Source organism: Penicillium riverlandense (genome assembly GCF_028828495.1).
Source record: "Penicillium riverlandense strain IBT 135883 chromosome Unknown utg000001l_segment0_segment0, whole genome shotgun sequence".
Taxonomy (NCBI): Eukaryota; Fungi; Ascomycota; class Eurotiomycetes; order Eurotiales; family Aspergillaceae; genus Penicillium; species Penicillium riverlandense.
Window position 1 is genome coordinate 4,559,681 of NW_026643194.1, and position 16,103 is coordinate 4,575,783.

General features: G+C 52.1%; 5 protein-coding genes across 5 annotated transcripts; 4 read left to right on the plus strand and 1 right to left on the minus strand.

Annotated features, from left to right (window-relative positions):
• Positions 1-689: 689 nt before the first annotated feature.
• Positions 690-5,621, minus strand: N7474_001837 (ATP-binding cassette glutathione S-conjugate transporter YCF1; the record flags this gene model as incomplete). Its single annotated transcript, XM_057193252.1, has 6 exons — positions 690-953; positions 1,016-1,107; positions 1,171-1,239; positions 1,299-1,453; positions 1,507-5,264; positions 5,328-5,621. 6 exons carry the CDS (start codon positions 5,619-5,621, stop codon positions 690-692), a joined length of 4,632 nt encoding a protein of 1,543 aa, XP_057058205.1.
• A 71-nt stretch (positions 5,622-5,692) lies between these two features.
• On the plus strand, positions 5,693-6,816 carry N7474_001838 (uncharacterized protein; the record flags this gene model as incomplete). Its single annotated transcript, XM_057193253.1, has 2 exons — positions 5,693-5,794; positions 6,706-6,816. 2 exons carry the CDS (start codon positions 5,693-5,695, stop codon positions 6,814-6,816), a joined length of 213 nt encoding a protein of 70 aa, XP_057058206.1.
• Positions 6,817-7,899: 1,083 nt separating this feature from the next.
• On the plus strand, positions 7,900-9,900 carry N7474_001839 (putative C2H2 finger and ankyrin domain protein; the record flags this gene model as incomplete). The annotated part of the gene is made up of 2 exons (XM_057193254.1): positions 7,900-7,951; positions 8,006-9,900. 2 exons carry the CDS (start codon positions 7,900-7,902, stop codon positions 9,898-9,900), a joined length of 1,947 nt encoding a protein of 648 aa, XP_057058207.1.
• A 107-nt stretch (positions 9,901-10,007) lies between these two features.
• N7474_001840 (FHA domain-containing serine/threonine-protein kinase) lies at positions 10,008-12,469 on the plus strand (the record flags this gene model as incomplete). Its single annotated transcript, XM_057193255.1, has 6 exons — positions 10,008-10,162; positions 10,210-10,495; positions 10,556-10,864; positions 10,918-10,964; positions 11,021-11,314; positions 11,380-12,469. 6 exons carry the CDS (start codon positions 10,008-10,010, stop codon positions 12,467-12,469), a joined length of 2,181 nt encoding a protein of 726 aa, XP_057058208.1.
• A 782-nt stretch (positions 12,470-13,251) lies between these two features.
• On the plus strand, positions 13,252-13,752 carry N7474_001841 (uncharacterized protein; the record flags this gene model as incomplete). Its single annotated transcript, XM_057193256.1, has 1 exon — positions 13,252-13,752. One exon carries the CDS (start codon positions 13,252-13,254, stop codon positions 13,750-13,752), a length of 501 nt encoding a protein of 166 aa, XP_057058209.1.
• Positions 13,753-16,103: the final 2,351 nt, after the last annotated feature.

The window sequence follows — 16,103 nt, forward strand, 5'->3', positions numbered from 1 at the left end:
TCACCGCTACAAAAGTAACGGTTCGATGCCCAACGGCCAAAGATGAAAGCTGTCACCGCCACGTTCCCTCAGCAGTTGCAGAAACAGAAACGGGGATTGAAAAGAGTCAAGAAAACCCCTGATGTCATTCTGTATATGCAGTCTAGATTCCTGCCTCGAGGTTTCTTTTCTAACTACACTGTATGTGGTATGTATAATATCCAAAACAAACAACTCACTGTACAATCTCAATCAGAACAATGAAAACAAACTTTAAAGACTTTTTTCTTTTCTCGCGCAAATAGCCCATCCATGCGGCATTGATTTGAGGAAGCCTGAAACACCGGAGGTTCCGTGGGGCGACATTTTATTGAGTAATCATTTTCTCCTCCTGCTTTTCTTTTTCGTCGCCTTTGATCCAGGGGATCCCCTGCAGTTGCGTTCAACAACTTTTCCTTGACATGCGCTGAGTATGCACAGACGCCCGCGCCACGCCCAGGCACCTGAAAACGGTCAGAGCAGAGGCGTGGTCCAGACAGGCAGCGTTGAAATTGAACAATCAGGATCCATGGTTGGCCCCGGGCACCTCGTGACCTCCGGGCCACTCATGTTGGAGTGTTGGGACCTCAATCATCAACGGGCTGGCTGAGTACTCCTGTCATATCCTCGAACACGCGAGGAGCGACCGAATCACTACCGCTGATTGGATGTTACGCAATGTGCGGAGAGGCGATCAGGCCGTCGCTGTCAAGCAAGCCAGCTTCCTTGGCGAGCTCGTAAAAGCGTCCGCCTCGCTTGATCAGCTCCGCCGGCGTGTCAAATTCCGCCACTCGACCCTTGTCCAGCACGACGATTCGATCAGAGTCGATGATCGTATTGATACGGTGCGCAATCGTGATGATGGTGCGGTCTTGGAAGATGCTGCTGCGCAGGGTCCGCTGAAGCAACGCGTCCGTCTCCACGTCAACAGCCGCCTAAAATTGACCGTTGTTGTTAGCCAAATTTGCCACACTGGAGCGAGAAGGGGAAATCTTACGGTTGCCTCGTCTAGCACCAGGATATTACTGGGTGTTAACAGTGCCCGTGCAAGGGACACCAGCTGGCGTTGACCTTGACTCAAGTTGGACCCTGTTATGCTTCAGGTCAGAAAACCGGTTTCCAAGTGGACAGAACATCAAGGTATTCACTAACCTCCCTCTTGGATCTGAGCATCCAGTTGGCCCTCCATACCGGAGACGTGCTCCTTCAATCTCGCATGGTCTGGGAGTTTCAATTTTGTTAGGAAATCTTTCACCTCATGGAAAACACATTCAACGTACCTAGCACGCTCCAGAGTTCGGTGTCGTCGTGAACATGACGAGGATCCAAATTATCGCGCAGAGTACCCTCAAACATAGCCGGATCTTGAGGAATAATGGCTAGGCGACCACGGAGGTCAAACAAGCCAATTGTACTCACGTCAAGGCCGTCAATACTGTAACCAGATTAGCACTAGATTATAGGTTTGGCAATTTCATCGAGGCTTACCTGATGCTACCACTGTCGGCTTCAATGATCCGGAACAAAGCCAGCGTAAGAGAGCTCTTTCCAGCACCCGTCCGACCAACAACACCGATCTTTTCGTGTGGCTTGATGTCAAGATCGATATTCTTGAGCACCAGATCCAATCCAGGACGATACCGCGTGCTGTAGTCCTTGAAAGAGACAGCACCCTGTCCCGGCCAGCCGATGGCAGGGCGGCGCTTGAAGATCACCTCTGGTGCTTCGCTGGGGAGGCTTGCGTACTCGAGCACTCGCTCGACGGACACGATGTTAGTCTCGACCTCCACAGTCTGGCGGACGATCCAATTCAGAGACTGCGTGATCTGGAGCGCATAAGACATGGCCAGACCGACCATGCCAGGGGAAAGACGGCTGCCAGTTGCCACAGAGGTGATGGAAAGCGCGGCGGAGGCCAGGATGATAACGGAGCCGATGAATTCAAGGCGAACCGCGAGCCACCGGTTAGCGCTGATGGAGGGAAAATATGCCCGTAGGTTGGCATCCATACGCCACTCATTTTCAAGCGCGAAACGGTTCTCCTGTCGATAGGCACGAATGGTCGAGATACCACCCAATGATTCCTGGAAGTGGGCATAGATCGGACTCCGAGTGACGCTATCAAGACGCTTCAACTCGCGCGAGGTTCTCAAGTAGTATTTCTGGTAGCTCAGGTAAACCCAGCTCAGCGGAATGACCAGGATTAAAAAGGCGGGAGTCGAGGTAGCAATGACGACCATCGTGAAGATAGCGCGAGCAGAGTTGGCAAAGAGCATGTTGAACGTGCGAGCAAGCACCTCATCAACTCGGTAGATATCGCTGGAGAACCGGTTGAGAATCCGACCAGACGGCGTTGTCTCAAAGAAGCTCATGGGAGAGCGGAAGATGGCGAATGCCATGCGCTCATGCAGTTTACGAGATGCCTCGATCGAGCAGAAAATCCACAGTATGAGGTTCTGGAAAATAACCAAGACGGACGCGCCCAGACCGAAGGCGAGATAGATGCCAATGAACTTACCCACGTCATCATTGGTCCCATGCGCTTCGTTCCACTCAGTCCAGTTCTTCAGCCAGTAGTTAGCAAGCACTTGAGACGTTTGCCCAGCCAGAAGGGCAAACAAGTAGAAGGTAACTGCAACAAGGTTGCTTTCCTTGGCGTACTCGCCGTACACGCTCCATTTGACCTTGCCCTGTTGCGATGTTTCTTGGGTTTGCTTGCTCTTGAGGATGTTCTCCTCATCTCCCAATTTGCGTCTGGGGCCATGCCAGCTCGCAGTGCTTGCACGTCGAAGAGTAACGGTGCTGGTGCGTCGACGAGCATCAGCAGCCGTCCGAATGGGAACGAGAGACCCGGGTTGCTCCACATCTTCATCGGAAGCGTCATCTCCGTTTCCAATCACGGTCGTCGAATCCGAACTGTCCACCGGGCTAGCGAGACCATCCTCTGAACCGCTGGCATCGCCCTCATCCTCCGGCTCAACCATTGTAGTACGGACAAGATTGGCGATTTCGCCCTTCATGGCCAGCAGCTGTTCGTACGTGCCCTTCTCGATGATGGTCTTGTCGCGCAACAACCCAATAAAGTCTGCCTCTTTCAAAACAGTGATGGCATTGGTCGCGAGAATTCTGGTCTTGCCGTTAAGAAGACCGCCGGATCCAAGCACTTTGTTGATGATATGACGGCCGACATGCTGATCCACTGCCGAGAGGACATCGTCAAGAAGATAAACGTCAGCCCGAGCATAGACAGCCCGAGCGAGTGTCAGTCGCGCTTTCTGTCCTCCTGAAAGTGAGATGCCTCGCTCGCCGACCTCTGTCAAATCTCCATCAGGCATGATCTTGAAGTCATCGAGAAGAGCACAGGCCTCAACAGTGAGGTCATAGAAAGACGGGTCCCATCGGTGGCCAAAGACAATATTCTCTCGAATGCTGGCGTTCATCACCCACGGTGATTGTGCAACATATGCAATACGGCCCCGGACAACCACTTCACCGCGCGTCTTCCACAGATCACCGAGTAATGCTTGGAGCAGCGAAGACTTGCCGGACCCAACGCGACCGACGATACAACTGAGCTCGCCCTTGCGCGCGCTCAGGTCGATGTTCTTGAGAACATCTTCACCTGAATAGCGATTCCAGGTGAATGAAGCGTCGCGAATACGAACGGACTCATCACCCGTATGCTTCACAGAGTCTTGGAAGAGAACAGAGTCGGTCTGCAACTCCTCCGCAGTGAAATACTCTGTCAGCCGCTTCACAGCGACCGAAGACTCAATGATTGACGTGATCACCATGGGCAGGATTGAGAGCGGGAAAGTGAGCAAATTGAAAAGGGTCAGAGCCGGAAAGACGATATCGGTGGTCAAGGGGCGATCACTGGTCAGAACGAAGACCGTAAAGGTTGAGCAAGACACCAAGAAAGGCGTAGACTGCCACGTGAAGTTAGCAATGGACTGCGTGGCACCGATTTTCCTTAGAGTGTTGAGTTCTAGATCGTTTCGAATATGGCTAAGCTTGTTCATGAAGGCGGTGTTCCAAGCGTAAAGTTTGATGCTCTTGATGTTATTCAGAATCTCGGTCATCAATCTTGTCCTTGAGTCCTTGTTCTTCATCTGGACAATCTGGAGTTTTTTCATCAACCGCGCAATGACGCCATTCAGCGGAATCATGAGGATCATGACTCCGACCCCGGCAAACATGCTCACGCCAACGAGCTGGTAGAGGGACACCATGCACAGTACGATCTGGAACGGAGCTGACAATAGTTGAGTACCAAACTGTGTCAAATCCGCCAGGCGCTGTTGGTCAACAGCCATATGGTTGACAATGTCGCCAGTCGTCTTTGATAGGCGGCCCTCATTAGACAGCCGCAATGACTTGGCATAGATGAGAGCGGTCAAAGCCGATTTGACTCGCATACCAGTGTCAAAGGCTCGCTGGAAGTATTGATGGAGACACATCGTCTGACAGATCGAGACGAGGAACATGGCCAGGGCAATTGCAACACCTCTCATCACCGGTTGTGGATCCGGGTAGCGATACGAATCGATGAAGCTGATCAGAAGCCGAAGGAGCTGTGGTTGAACGAAGGCGAGCATATCGCTCCCCGATTTGATCATTGCACCACGGGCGTAGGGACCGCCGAATGCACGGAAAAGCGCAATCCATAAAGAGGGCTTCTTCCGCTTCAGCTCATCCTCCCATGTCGCTTTCAAATCGCCACCGGTGACGCGGGTGGTATCACGACGCCGGAGATTCCACAGATCATCTTGGGTCAAGAAGTTTGTGTATCCGAACTTCATCATGGGCGTCATCCAGCTGAAGGTGAGGACGGAGAAAATGTCCGCATAGTTGTAAGGACATTCATCTTCATCGCCCAGGGCGTCATAGGCGCTTTGCTTCTTGGGAACAAAGTATTCCAGCACAAATTCGAGAAGCGCCAGCCCCAAACTGACGTTGATGCAGACAAAGTATGGGAGGTGGTGGAGGTACTCCTTCCGATCCACCTGCGAACGCAGCTTGATAGCGTAGGCGATGATGAAGAAGACCCAGTAGAACAGCACGACCCCATTGGGCTGTCGGCTGCGCCAATGTTCAAAGTATTGCACTGCATAGATCACACCGAGCGAGGCGATCGTCACGATGGAGGACCAGAAGCGGAAGTCGGCCCAAAAGGTCGTTGGCTGTCGCTCGACTTGAATAGCGGCTTGCAGGGCGGTGGCGAAGATCAGAGTACCGAGTACAGTCTACATTATTTCCCGCCTGTCATCAGCAACATGAACACTTTCGAAGTACAGGAATGCACTGACCAGCTTGGCATAGAAATGCCAGTTCTTGGACACTGGCTGGGGAATGCGTTTCCGCAACAACAGCCACAGCGCTCCGGCACCAGATATCAAGCCCCAGACCGCCACGAGGGCCACGATCACGTCAAGAAAGCATGGCGTCAGGTCAAACCTCGATGAGCTAAGGGGGCCCCAGCCCTCGGGATCGGAGCAGAAGGGCTGTCGCTGGCGGGGTCCGAGTGCCGATCCATGGCGCGAATGCTCGAGGAATCCTGAGTGGAGACCCTCGAGCACCACCTGGGAACTGCCATCCAACATTTTCCGAAGCAGCCAGTCGGTCCTTGGGCGCAGAAGGATGAGGGAAGAAAGGTTCGAGATGCTGCTCTGGGATGGCGGATGGGCTGACTAACGGCCTTAGCTCCGAGCCAGAAACCGAAGCCGGGGGCCTTAACCGCATTGAGCGACGCTTAGAAATCAAGACACCGCCAGAGGTGAGCTAGGAGAGTTGCAACTACGATAGTGACAATGAGCATATTCCGACACGACAAGGCTTGTGTCACGGAGTACATGGTATGAACAAGGGGGGGAATCGAAAACTGGTCTACATGAATGCAGCCCGGTAAAGGTACCTATTTCGTCATACAGATATCAACTAGATGTCCATTATTATCAGGGACCCCACGGCCATAAAAGCTCCTAGTCTAGTGCATCAAGTACATATGGTCGGTCGTAATTTCAGGAAAAGAAAGCTCATATTCTAGGGAAGAAAGGCCTTGATGAAGGTGAAGGTTGGTAGCCGGGTGACGAATAGCTGGTGGCCGCGATACAGGGAGTTGTTGCACTTCTGTCCCAAATCTGTCGGAGACACAGCCGCGCAGCTGCATGTAGTTAACACCATTTCTTTGGGATCTTGGACACTCCACGGGCCGAAAGCCGATCATATTGCCCATGTCCCGTTGTAATAGGACTAGGCGGAATATGACTGGCAGCGCGTTCTACCCAACCGCGGCGCTGAGGTGGCCACTAGTAGACAGCTTCACCAATTGCTTCGGGCCTAATGGTTCGTAAGGCGGGCCAACTGTGAGTTCCCAGTCCTTCACATCGGACCACTTCTCGTAGGGCTCTAGGGACACCAGGCAGATGGGTGACCCTACTGCCCACATATATAGCATTACAGTTTTGTCTGCCATCATGTACATCAGATATTGTAATCGATATATGAAAACCGGGTGAAGTACTCACGATCTTCGTCGCATACTTCTATATGGACAGAGAAGGAGGGAGATCGACGAATAGAGAACAGGACGACAACTGCTGTCTGATGGCTAGAATTAGCCCACCACCATTGGGCATCAGCGCGAAGATGGTTCGGCGACTCGGTAAGGCCGACTTCAACCACTAGAGGTGGCTACACCGGTGTGCCTTGGAACGAAGTCGAAAAGTTTTGGGCATCAAGTCTGTTGCAGACACGGTGCAGTCCACCCTGGTGATCCTGCTCTGGTCCTTGGTTTGAGTGTCAACTCTTTCCCCATGGCGGGTAGGCTCAGCAGCCTCCCTGTTTTCCGTTGTTGATCAGAATCGACTTCTCCAGTACACGCGTGAGGGATCGATCTTTGTTTTGGCTCCTTGGAAAAGTAAGAAGGACACAACTGAAGAGGAGCCATATGTGGTGAGATATATATAGAGAGAGATGGAGAGAAGAGGGTGGATCAGAGTGGTGTGGAGGAGGGAAGAAGAGGAAGCTGGGGGTTTGCCACAGATATATATGTTGGCCGGGACAGATGTTTGCCTGTATGACCACGACGATAACCATGGATTGTCTGCTATCCGCTGTTCATGATTCTAGTTTGCCAATCATTCAAACAACGAATTCCTTGAGTCAGAATGACCATTCACGATGGAGAGGCTGAGCCAATATGAGTCGAGGCACGCACTCTATATGCAGGGCATGGGGTGGGGCATCAGGGGCCGAGAACAAAATGGGTTTCAGACTAGGGGAAAAAGCCAAAGAGTTAAAAATGGAAAGTGAGGAAAATGAGTCTAATGTCTACAAGTAATATTGCTGTCTGCCTCGCCTATAAATCCCTGCTATCTTCTCCCCTCTCCCTTCAACGTCCCACCAATTTTCAGCACCACTCCCTGCGCCATTAATGGCGTCTTCGCGTCTTTCTATTCCTTCTCCTATCGAGCGTAGGTTCCTTACCTAATGTAGACCTCGCTTTCTGAGTCTAGGACTATCCCTCCAATGCATATGTTATACAAAGATAGTCCTCTTAACTTAAAAAATGTTTTAAATGCTAGGAAGAGACATTCGGAAAATAGAGCTAATCGGCCTAATAAAGGCCTAGTTATCGCAAGAACGTTTCGTTTCCTACCGTTCGTGCTCAATTCTTAGCTTCTAGTCGAAGACAGCTATAGTTCCTAACCTAGCTATTTAGTATTGTTTTATTATACTGCGTTTCTATACGTGCCACGTCCGTAGATATACTACCGTGGCTCTTTGATTCTAAGCCTAATATGTAAGGCGGTGGATAACTATGCCGCCTACCGTTCGTCATCATCGTGTTCCGACTTTCTCTTTCTTCCTCCGTCAACCATGGCTGTAGACACAGCTCGCTTGGAAGAGCTTTTGAAGAGACCTCTTTATGGTGCGCAGAAACATTCCCCGGTCTTGAAATATCCCCCCAACTAACCAATCGCAGTATACGATCTGCCGCAGGAGCTTCTGGAAACCCTCTCCCCGAAGAATGCGAACCAACAACTCGTTGCCGCCGAACAGCCCGAGCCAACCCCCAAAGACCCAGAGGTAGCGGCGCAAGAGGCTGCGATCGCAACGTCAACACAATGCTCTCTTTGCAAAGTGTCCTACCAGAACGTGCAGGAACAGCGCAGCCACGTACGTTCGGATCACCACCGGTATAACCTCAAAGCTCAACTCCGTGGGAATGCGCCGCTCGATGAGGTTCAGTTTGCGAAGGCGGTCGGCGAGCTGGATGAGTCCATTTCCGGGTCGGAGTCGTCGGAATCGGAGGACGAGGAGGCAGACGGGGGTGGCGATACAACCCTGGCGGCTCTGTTGAAGAAACAGGCCAAGCTGTCGCACGCGAACGAGGGGGAGACGGAGACTTCGGTGAAACGAGGATCCCCCAAGCACCCGCTGTTCTGGTTGTCGAGCTCAAAGTTACCGTCGAATAAGTCGCTGGGTGTCTACAGGACGATCTTCTCCGCCGTCGAGCAAGCCGAGCCAGATCATCTGGTGGATTCCCTGCGCAGAAAGCAGTTGGCTCCGATCCAGGCTCGCACCAACAATGCGAGCGCTCAGCAAGATACCTCTGCGCTGAGCCCGCACATTTTCATGTGCATGATCGGTGGGGGCCACTTTGCTGCTATGCTGGTGTCGCTGGCCCCCGAAATTCACCGGAAACAAGGAGGCATCGAGGAGAGACAGGCCCGGGTGATTGCACACAAGACTGTCCATCGCTACACAACACGTCGGAAGCAAGGTGGTTCCCAATCCGCCAGTGACGCTTCCCGGGGAGCCGCCCACTCGGCCGGTTCGAGTCTGCGACGATACAACGAGGCGGCGCTTGAGAAGGATGTCCGAGAACTGCTGGCAGATTGGAAGCAGATGATCGATAGTGCAGAGCTGCTGTTCATCCGAGCCACAGGAAAGACCAATCGAAAGACTCTCTTTGGGCAGTATGATGGCCAGGTTCTTCGGCAGAATGACCCGAGGATCAGAGGCTTCCCCTTCAACACGCGCCGAGCCACCCAGGGTGAGCTAATGCGGTGCTTCAAGGAACTCACTCGTGTCAAAGTGAGCGAGGTGGATGAGGCTGCGTTGGCAGCCGCAGCCGCAGCAGCGGAGGCCAAACGACAGGAGGAATCATCTAAGCCATCGACACCTCGACCGCAACCACAGAAGCCAAAGCTATCCCCGGAAGAAGAGGCTGCACAACTACACACGACGCAAATCCAGGCGTTTATTCGCCGCTCAAAAATCCCCGCCCTCATGTCTTATATCACGAACAACTCCATACCCTCGACGTTCACCTTCCAGCCCACCGATTCCCCACAGAATTTCCGCTGTCCTTCACCCCTTCATCTTGCCGCAAATCTCAACTCAGCAGCCGTCGTTCTAGCGCTTCTCACTCGCGCCGGCTCGGATCCAATCGCCGTTAACAGCGAGGGCCGGACACCATTTGAGCTTGCTGGGGATCGAGCCACCCGAGATGCATTCCGTATCGCCCGCCACGAGCTAGGCGAGTCGAAGTGGGACTGGAATGCAGCCAAAGTGCCGTCGCCGATTTCCAAAGCAGACGCGGAAAACCGGGCTGAGAGGGAGCGTAAAGCAGCTGAAGAAGAGGAGAAGGATCGACGCAAGGCTGACATGGATCGGATCAAGCAAGAGGATGCCGAACGAGCAGCGCAGCGGGCATCGAGTAAACCTGGTGGACGCACCCTGGGGTCTGTGGAAAAGACTGCAGCCGAGAAACGAGATGAAGAGACACGAGGGATGACCCCAGAGATGCGGATGCGACTGGAGCGCGAGCGACGGGCGAGAGCAGCAGAGGAACGAATGCGCCGGGCGAAGTAACTGTATAGTTGATAGTCACATGGTATCACAATCATCTTCATGAAACACCCTCCCTCTCTCTATTCCGTCATCCCATCACGTCTTTCTTCCTTCGTAGTTACACCATCATGTTCAAGCTGTTCTGGTCCTCTTCCTTGCCCCCAGCATCAACCTGCCTGGTGGGCACACTCACCCGCTGGGACCCATCCACGCATCAAACCAGCTCACCACGGGAGATATACAGCACGGATGACATCTACATCGGACGAGACAAGCGAGCTTGGTATGATTCTGTGTTCTTCCTTACTTGCATGGCTAACAACCATACAGCCAGTTCGTGATCCCCAACCGCTTCGTTTCCAACAAGCATCTCCGCATCTACACCATCCTCTACGACCGAGAAATCCTACATGAGATCCCTCCTCTCGTGTACGCCCAGGATCTCTCCCTGAACGGGACGCTGTGGAATGAGTATCCCATGGGACGAGGGAAAGGCAGCTTTTTGCTCAGCGATGGCGATACGCTGCGAATCACACAAGGCGAGTACCTGCGGTTCAATTGTGCAAGAGACAATAGACCCGATCCGTTCAGCTGTCTGCAGCGGATTGAAATGAGGGTTTGTCTTTTTTTCCCCACTTCGTGGATTCATTCATTGCCCTAACTGTGATCTCGTCAGGAATTCAATGACCATTATGTTATCACTCCGCGCATTCTGGGCTCTGGTGCCTACGGACGAGTTCATATGGCGTTCAAAAAGAAAGATGGCCAGCAACTCGCTTGCAAGATTATTGAGTTGCAGCTCGCCAAAGCAAAAGTCCCTGAGACCGCGAACGAAGGGCAGATGTCGAAATTCTTTACTGGTCGTCACGGCACAGCTTCCAAAGCATTGGTCGCCGTGCGCAGAGAGAGCTCTCACCTGACATCCATTCGCGAAAGACTGGAGACATACCAGCAGGAAGCCCTGATTCTGCATAAACTATCTCATGTGAGCTTGCCTCTATTCCCAAAACCGAAGACCAATACTGACAAAATGCCCAGCCCAACATCATCCGCGTCGAGAAGGTGATCCGATCTAGCAACACAATGTAAGCGAACCACAGAGACCTAAGTCCAAATCACATGCTGAAAATTTACACTACAGCTACATATTCCAAGAGCTCGTCACAGCGGGCGATCTTTTCTCCTTCCTCAACTACAAAGGCGGACGGCTTGAGGACATACCAGCTGCAGTAATCATCAACCAGATCCTGCTCGCACTAGACTATCTCCATGATCAGAACATCGTGCACCGCGATCTAAAGCCTGACAATACCCTGATGACCTCACTGGACGATGGAGCCAGAGTTGTTCTTACTGACTTCGGATGCGCCAGATACGTCAACCCTCCCATGCAGCGCATGTCCACCATCGTCGGCACAGCCGAATACTGCGCCCCGTGAGTATCCCATTCATCTCCCCACTATTTATGTAACTAAGCTCCATCTCACACGCCCAAAACAGGGAAGTGAATACCCCCAACCGAAGAGGCTACACCAAAGCCGTAGACCTCTGGTCCCTGGGCTGCGTGACCGCCGTGGTGCTGACGGGGTACACGCCATTCAACGAGCCCTTCAACTCAATACCCAGCGATCTCGAAGACCTGGAAGACGAGCTCGATCGACTGAATACCGGCCCGCTGGCGCGAAATTTACTGCGCAAACTCCTGATCACCGATGAGGAGAGGCGCTTGGATGTGAAGCAGGCGCTGCGCCATAGCTGGTTCACGAATATTGAACACGCGCGCCGGTTCGAGGAACTGTATCGCACTATTGTGAGGGAGTGGAGGAGGCCTGTACATCCGGATGGGACTGGGGGTGGGATTGTTGATCTTGCGAGTTATGCGAAGAGTGCGAGTGCGAGGACCGCGCAGGCTGGTGGGCAGCTGGAAGTGCGTGTGCGTGCTCGTGGTCTGGAGGATCATTCTCGGAAGGTATCGATTGATCACGTCTCAGAGTCGGAGTATGAGGATGCCCCGGAATATAAGCCGGGGTCTTCTTTGCTGTCGACGTCCACGCTTGCAGAGCCGCTGCTTCCAGCGCATACGCGAACAGGAGCAGGTGTTGAAGCGATGGCGTTGGCTGCTTTTGGACCACGAACTCATCAACGCGAAGGGGTCCGAGATCACCCAGCGCAGCCCTTGAGTAATCTGCGTCCAGTGCATGTGAACACCAGAATCACAAATCATATTCAGCCGAAACCCCTTCGTCCTGGTGAGAAAGTGATTGTGCAGAACCACCCGTCGACCCGATTGCCTGGTACCCATTTCCACACTCGAATCCAACACCATCAGCACGTGGATCCAAGCCCACGCCATCGGTTGTCTTTGTCCTCACACGAAGTATCTCGGGACACGAAGAAGAGGCCCCTTCTTCATGAAAGTTCTTCACCACCACAAACTCACGGTACTAAACCTACTACATGGACAAGCAGCAAGGAAAACCCCATGGACGAAGACGACCAGGTATACGAAGAAGTGCGAAATCCCGTGACAGGGAAGCGACAGCGACGCGTTTACGGACGCGGAATGGACATAGCAGCTGCTTTCGTGTGAGATGAGACGAGATGAGATGGTCGTTATACGCAATCTGTGAAGATGGTGATCTTACGGTGGAGACTTATATGCATTAGACCATTATGGTACGGTATGCATTATTAGAGAGGTGGGTGCATTCATATTATATGGAGGGACTGGAGGGAGGAGTTTGGGGGAGCTGGCTGGGATGAGTGATTGATTCATTGTTATAATCTGCTGGTGGGTATGGAGGCAAGGAGAATATGGGTTCGATGGGAGTATAGATATCCTCATGGAAGGGGGCAGACTCAATACAATAACTATCATATTTGTTAGATGGAAAGAAAGTAAAACTAAGCATCGAGGGATCTCTTTCAGCGTTGAATGTTGTTATAGTGCCTTGCAAAATTGCCCTACGCCGGATTACCGACGGGCTGTTTCTCAAATTCACCCCAACCTAGCCTGACAGATCCAGGGTTTCGATTGAATTTAGTGCAGTTGGAGAAAGAAGTTCGCTGGGAGTGAGGCTGGACACGTCATGCCATTTTCTATACGAACCGGATGGCCAGGGTAGTGCTCCAACAGGGCGCAGAGGTCACGTAATTCTCTAGTCACATTCTGGTATGCGGGCAACTGCAAGCTTTAATTACTTTAGCTCTGATTACTTCTTCCGCCGTAGATATTTCCCCCAGTATATCATTACAACCACATCTTCCTCGATAATTTCCACGCACCTTCCCTTCTCCATTGCTTCTATACCGCATCTCCATATCATTATGTCATTTGGTTTTTCGGTCGGGGACATAATTCTCTGCACCCAGATGGCCCATCGCCTTTTCTCTTCCGTCACTAATGGACGCAAGAAAGCACCGCGCGAACTAAAAGAGCTCGGGGACGCCTTATTCGGCCTCTGCTATGCCTTGGACCATCTCCGCAAAGAACACGAGACCATTGTGGCCAGGGCCACTCTAGAGTCCGAAATTGTTTCGGCGCAGGTGAATCAGCACTTGGTGTACATGATCAAGTCCTGTCGGGAGACATTAGAAGAGCTCGATAATGCCACGGCCAAATATCGAGAAGCAGCCGACGATCCTCCACGCATAGCGCCCCACAGTCAGGAAAGGGTTGGCGGCGTGATATTTGCTCCGCAGTTCAGAGCCCAATTCAGAATCCAATGGAAGAGGATTCTATGGGATATACGAGGCGACACCCTAACCAAGTACCGGCAGAAACTTCAAGTCCATACTGATTCGATCAATCTCCTCCTAAGCACTTTCATATGGTCCGTCCTCCTATGCGTACCTTTCTTCCTGCATAAATAGGACTGATTTGTGATCTCAGGTCTGCTACGGGTCGCATCGAAGAAGATGGTAAACGTCATACTCAGAGGGTGGATGAGCTCTCGTACCAAGTATACCAGTTGGTACAGACTCTCCAACAAGCCACCATGAATAGGGCTCAACTTCACTATGCCCTTAACTCACCTGGCTTCACTTGCTCGACTGGCCAAACGATGAATACGATTCTGGAAATATCGGGAGGCAGACAAGCCACCGGGTTCGAATCTAGGGATTCACATCGTTTTGCAATCCTACGTCCTTGGACGTTTTCGTCCACGCCTCTACGGGCAGGTTCATTGCAAGAGCGAAGCTCGTAATCGAGGATTTCAGTCTTGCTAAATGTGCTGTGTCTCCAACTTCCAAATAGCATAGAAGCCACTGACGAAGCACGCCGACAGCCGGGACAAATGGATTCGGGGAACTTCGTTGCATGTGTATCGCGCGTTCGTGTAAAATGCAAAGTTTAAGTGTCACACGGTTATGTAAAGATTAGAGCGTTCCTTTCATGTCAAGTCATCCATCCCTTGGGCATCTCCGTAGATACGCAAATAGAGTAGTACTGAGGTCCGGTCTCGGGCGAAGCGGCGCAAGAACAGATCCAATCGATCAGAGAAAGGGATACGAAACCAACAATCCAACCAACCAGTTCTCTTGCCACAAACATTGCCACTCAAGAGGTATCTCAAAACCGAAGGTTAGAAGCTAGGCGCTCGTGAGACAATTGCTCTCGACTCGAAAAAGAAAAGCAGATAACGGAAACAAGCTGTCTTGTCTTGTAGTCAGTCAGGCGAGGACGATCAATAAAATGAAATACCTGAATATTTAGGCCCTGGAACATGGAACATGGCCACACAGGCAGGATGAGAACCGCCAGCTTGTCTCAAGAGAGCTAGTCGGGTTCGATCAAGTGAGACCGACGAAAGGGAGATCGTCAACTGGGTCCAGAGGAGACGCGCTGTGGATACGATGACCGGGGTTAGTGGGCAGCTTGTTCCTAGGGGCCTTGAGACCAGATCTCCTTGGCAAAGCCCGAATGAGTAACTAGGGTTGAGAGACTTTTATGTTTTGTCATTGATTGGGAGTAACCTTGCCAAACCACTAGGTCGTGAAGACAGGAGACCCTCCTTCAAGGAGGAGGCGAGGGAAGACATGACACGCCACTAGATCACGATCATGGACGGGGCCTGAGTTGGAACACATCATCAGTTGGAAGTGGGGATGGTGTTGTGTGGTTAGTGCGCAGGGCACGAAGTTTTTCGCCCCTGGTTTGTCTTGGACGGGGTTTCGGTGGCCCCGAGATGGACGTTGAATGGTCAGGTGTGTGGCCAGGGATGAAGTGAGTGAGTAAATGCCTCGTAATTAATTCAATGAGCCCATTTGGATTTAATCACACTCTGACATTTTCACGGCAAACGGTGTTGCCTGGGAGCGGACGACCGAATGTCAGACTCGATACCACTGGCCGTGTCTCAAATGGCACCGCATCCAGTGGGATATCCACAATAGCCTCGTCGCCCCGTGGAGCTGAGCATAACAGTCATCAAGCTGGCCACCACTTTCAGTGGCCAAGGGATACACTAGCACTGGGGTCAGCCCTGTATCAATAGCAGTAGAGTGATCCCGCGCCCAGCATGACTGGAATGTCGATTCTCACATACAGGGAGTTCAGTAGAGGTGCAAGACACTCGACAAGGGAGTAGGGTCTCCAGGGAGTCACCGAAAGCGTGAGACTGGGTATAGTGTTAGGGTTCAGTCGTCGTACAGGCAACGCACCAGCCAGCCACAGCGGCAGTTGACAGTGGAGACGATCTGCCTTAGCGGCCGTTGTGGGAAGGGCGATGTCTTGCATTAGAAGCAATCGGAGAATTGCTTGTGCCTGTCAAAATCTTGTGTTTCTTTAGGCGCAGCCTATGAATGGGCTCGGGGTCTCACTAGATCGGATCACCCCTTGCATGCGATTTCTGAAAACACCGGGAGGCTGGACTCCCGGGCCGAGCGTTGGAGCGGCAACACTCCTTGTAAACATGTTGTACTCAGACCAGCCACTTCTGTGTTCGGATCCCTTTCAATAATATCGGAAGGGTGAGGGGTGTGGAACAGAAGGTCCTTGATTTGAAGCCGGCGGAAGGAGGAATATCCCTTCTTCTCCACCATTGAGACTTGATGGATGAGTTTAGTCAATAAGTGTGATACAGTTCGCTATTGTCAATGACCGATAAATGATTGTTCACAGATAAGAAGTCGTGTATATTGATTGATATTGAGCGTCGGCAGTCTATGAAATGGTGCCGGTAGGCTCTGCACTCCACAATGGCAAAACAAAACACACTGTG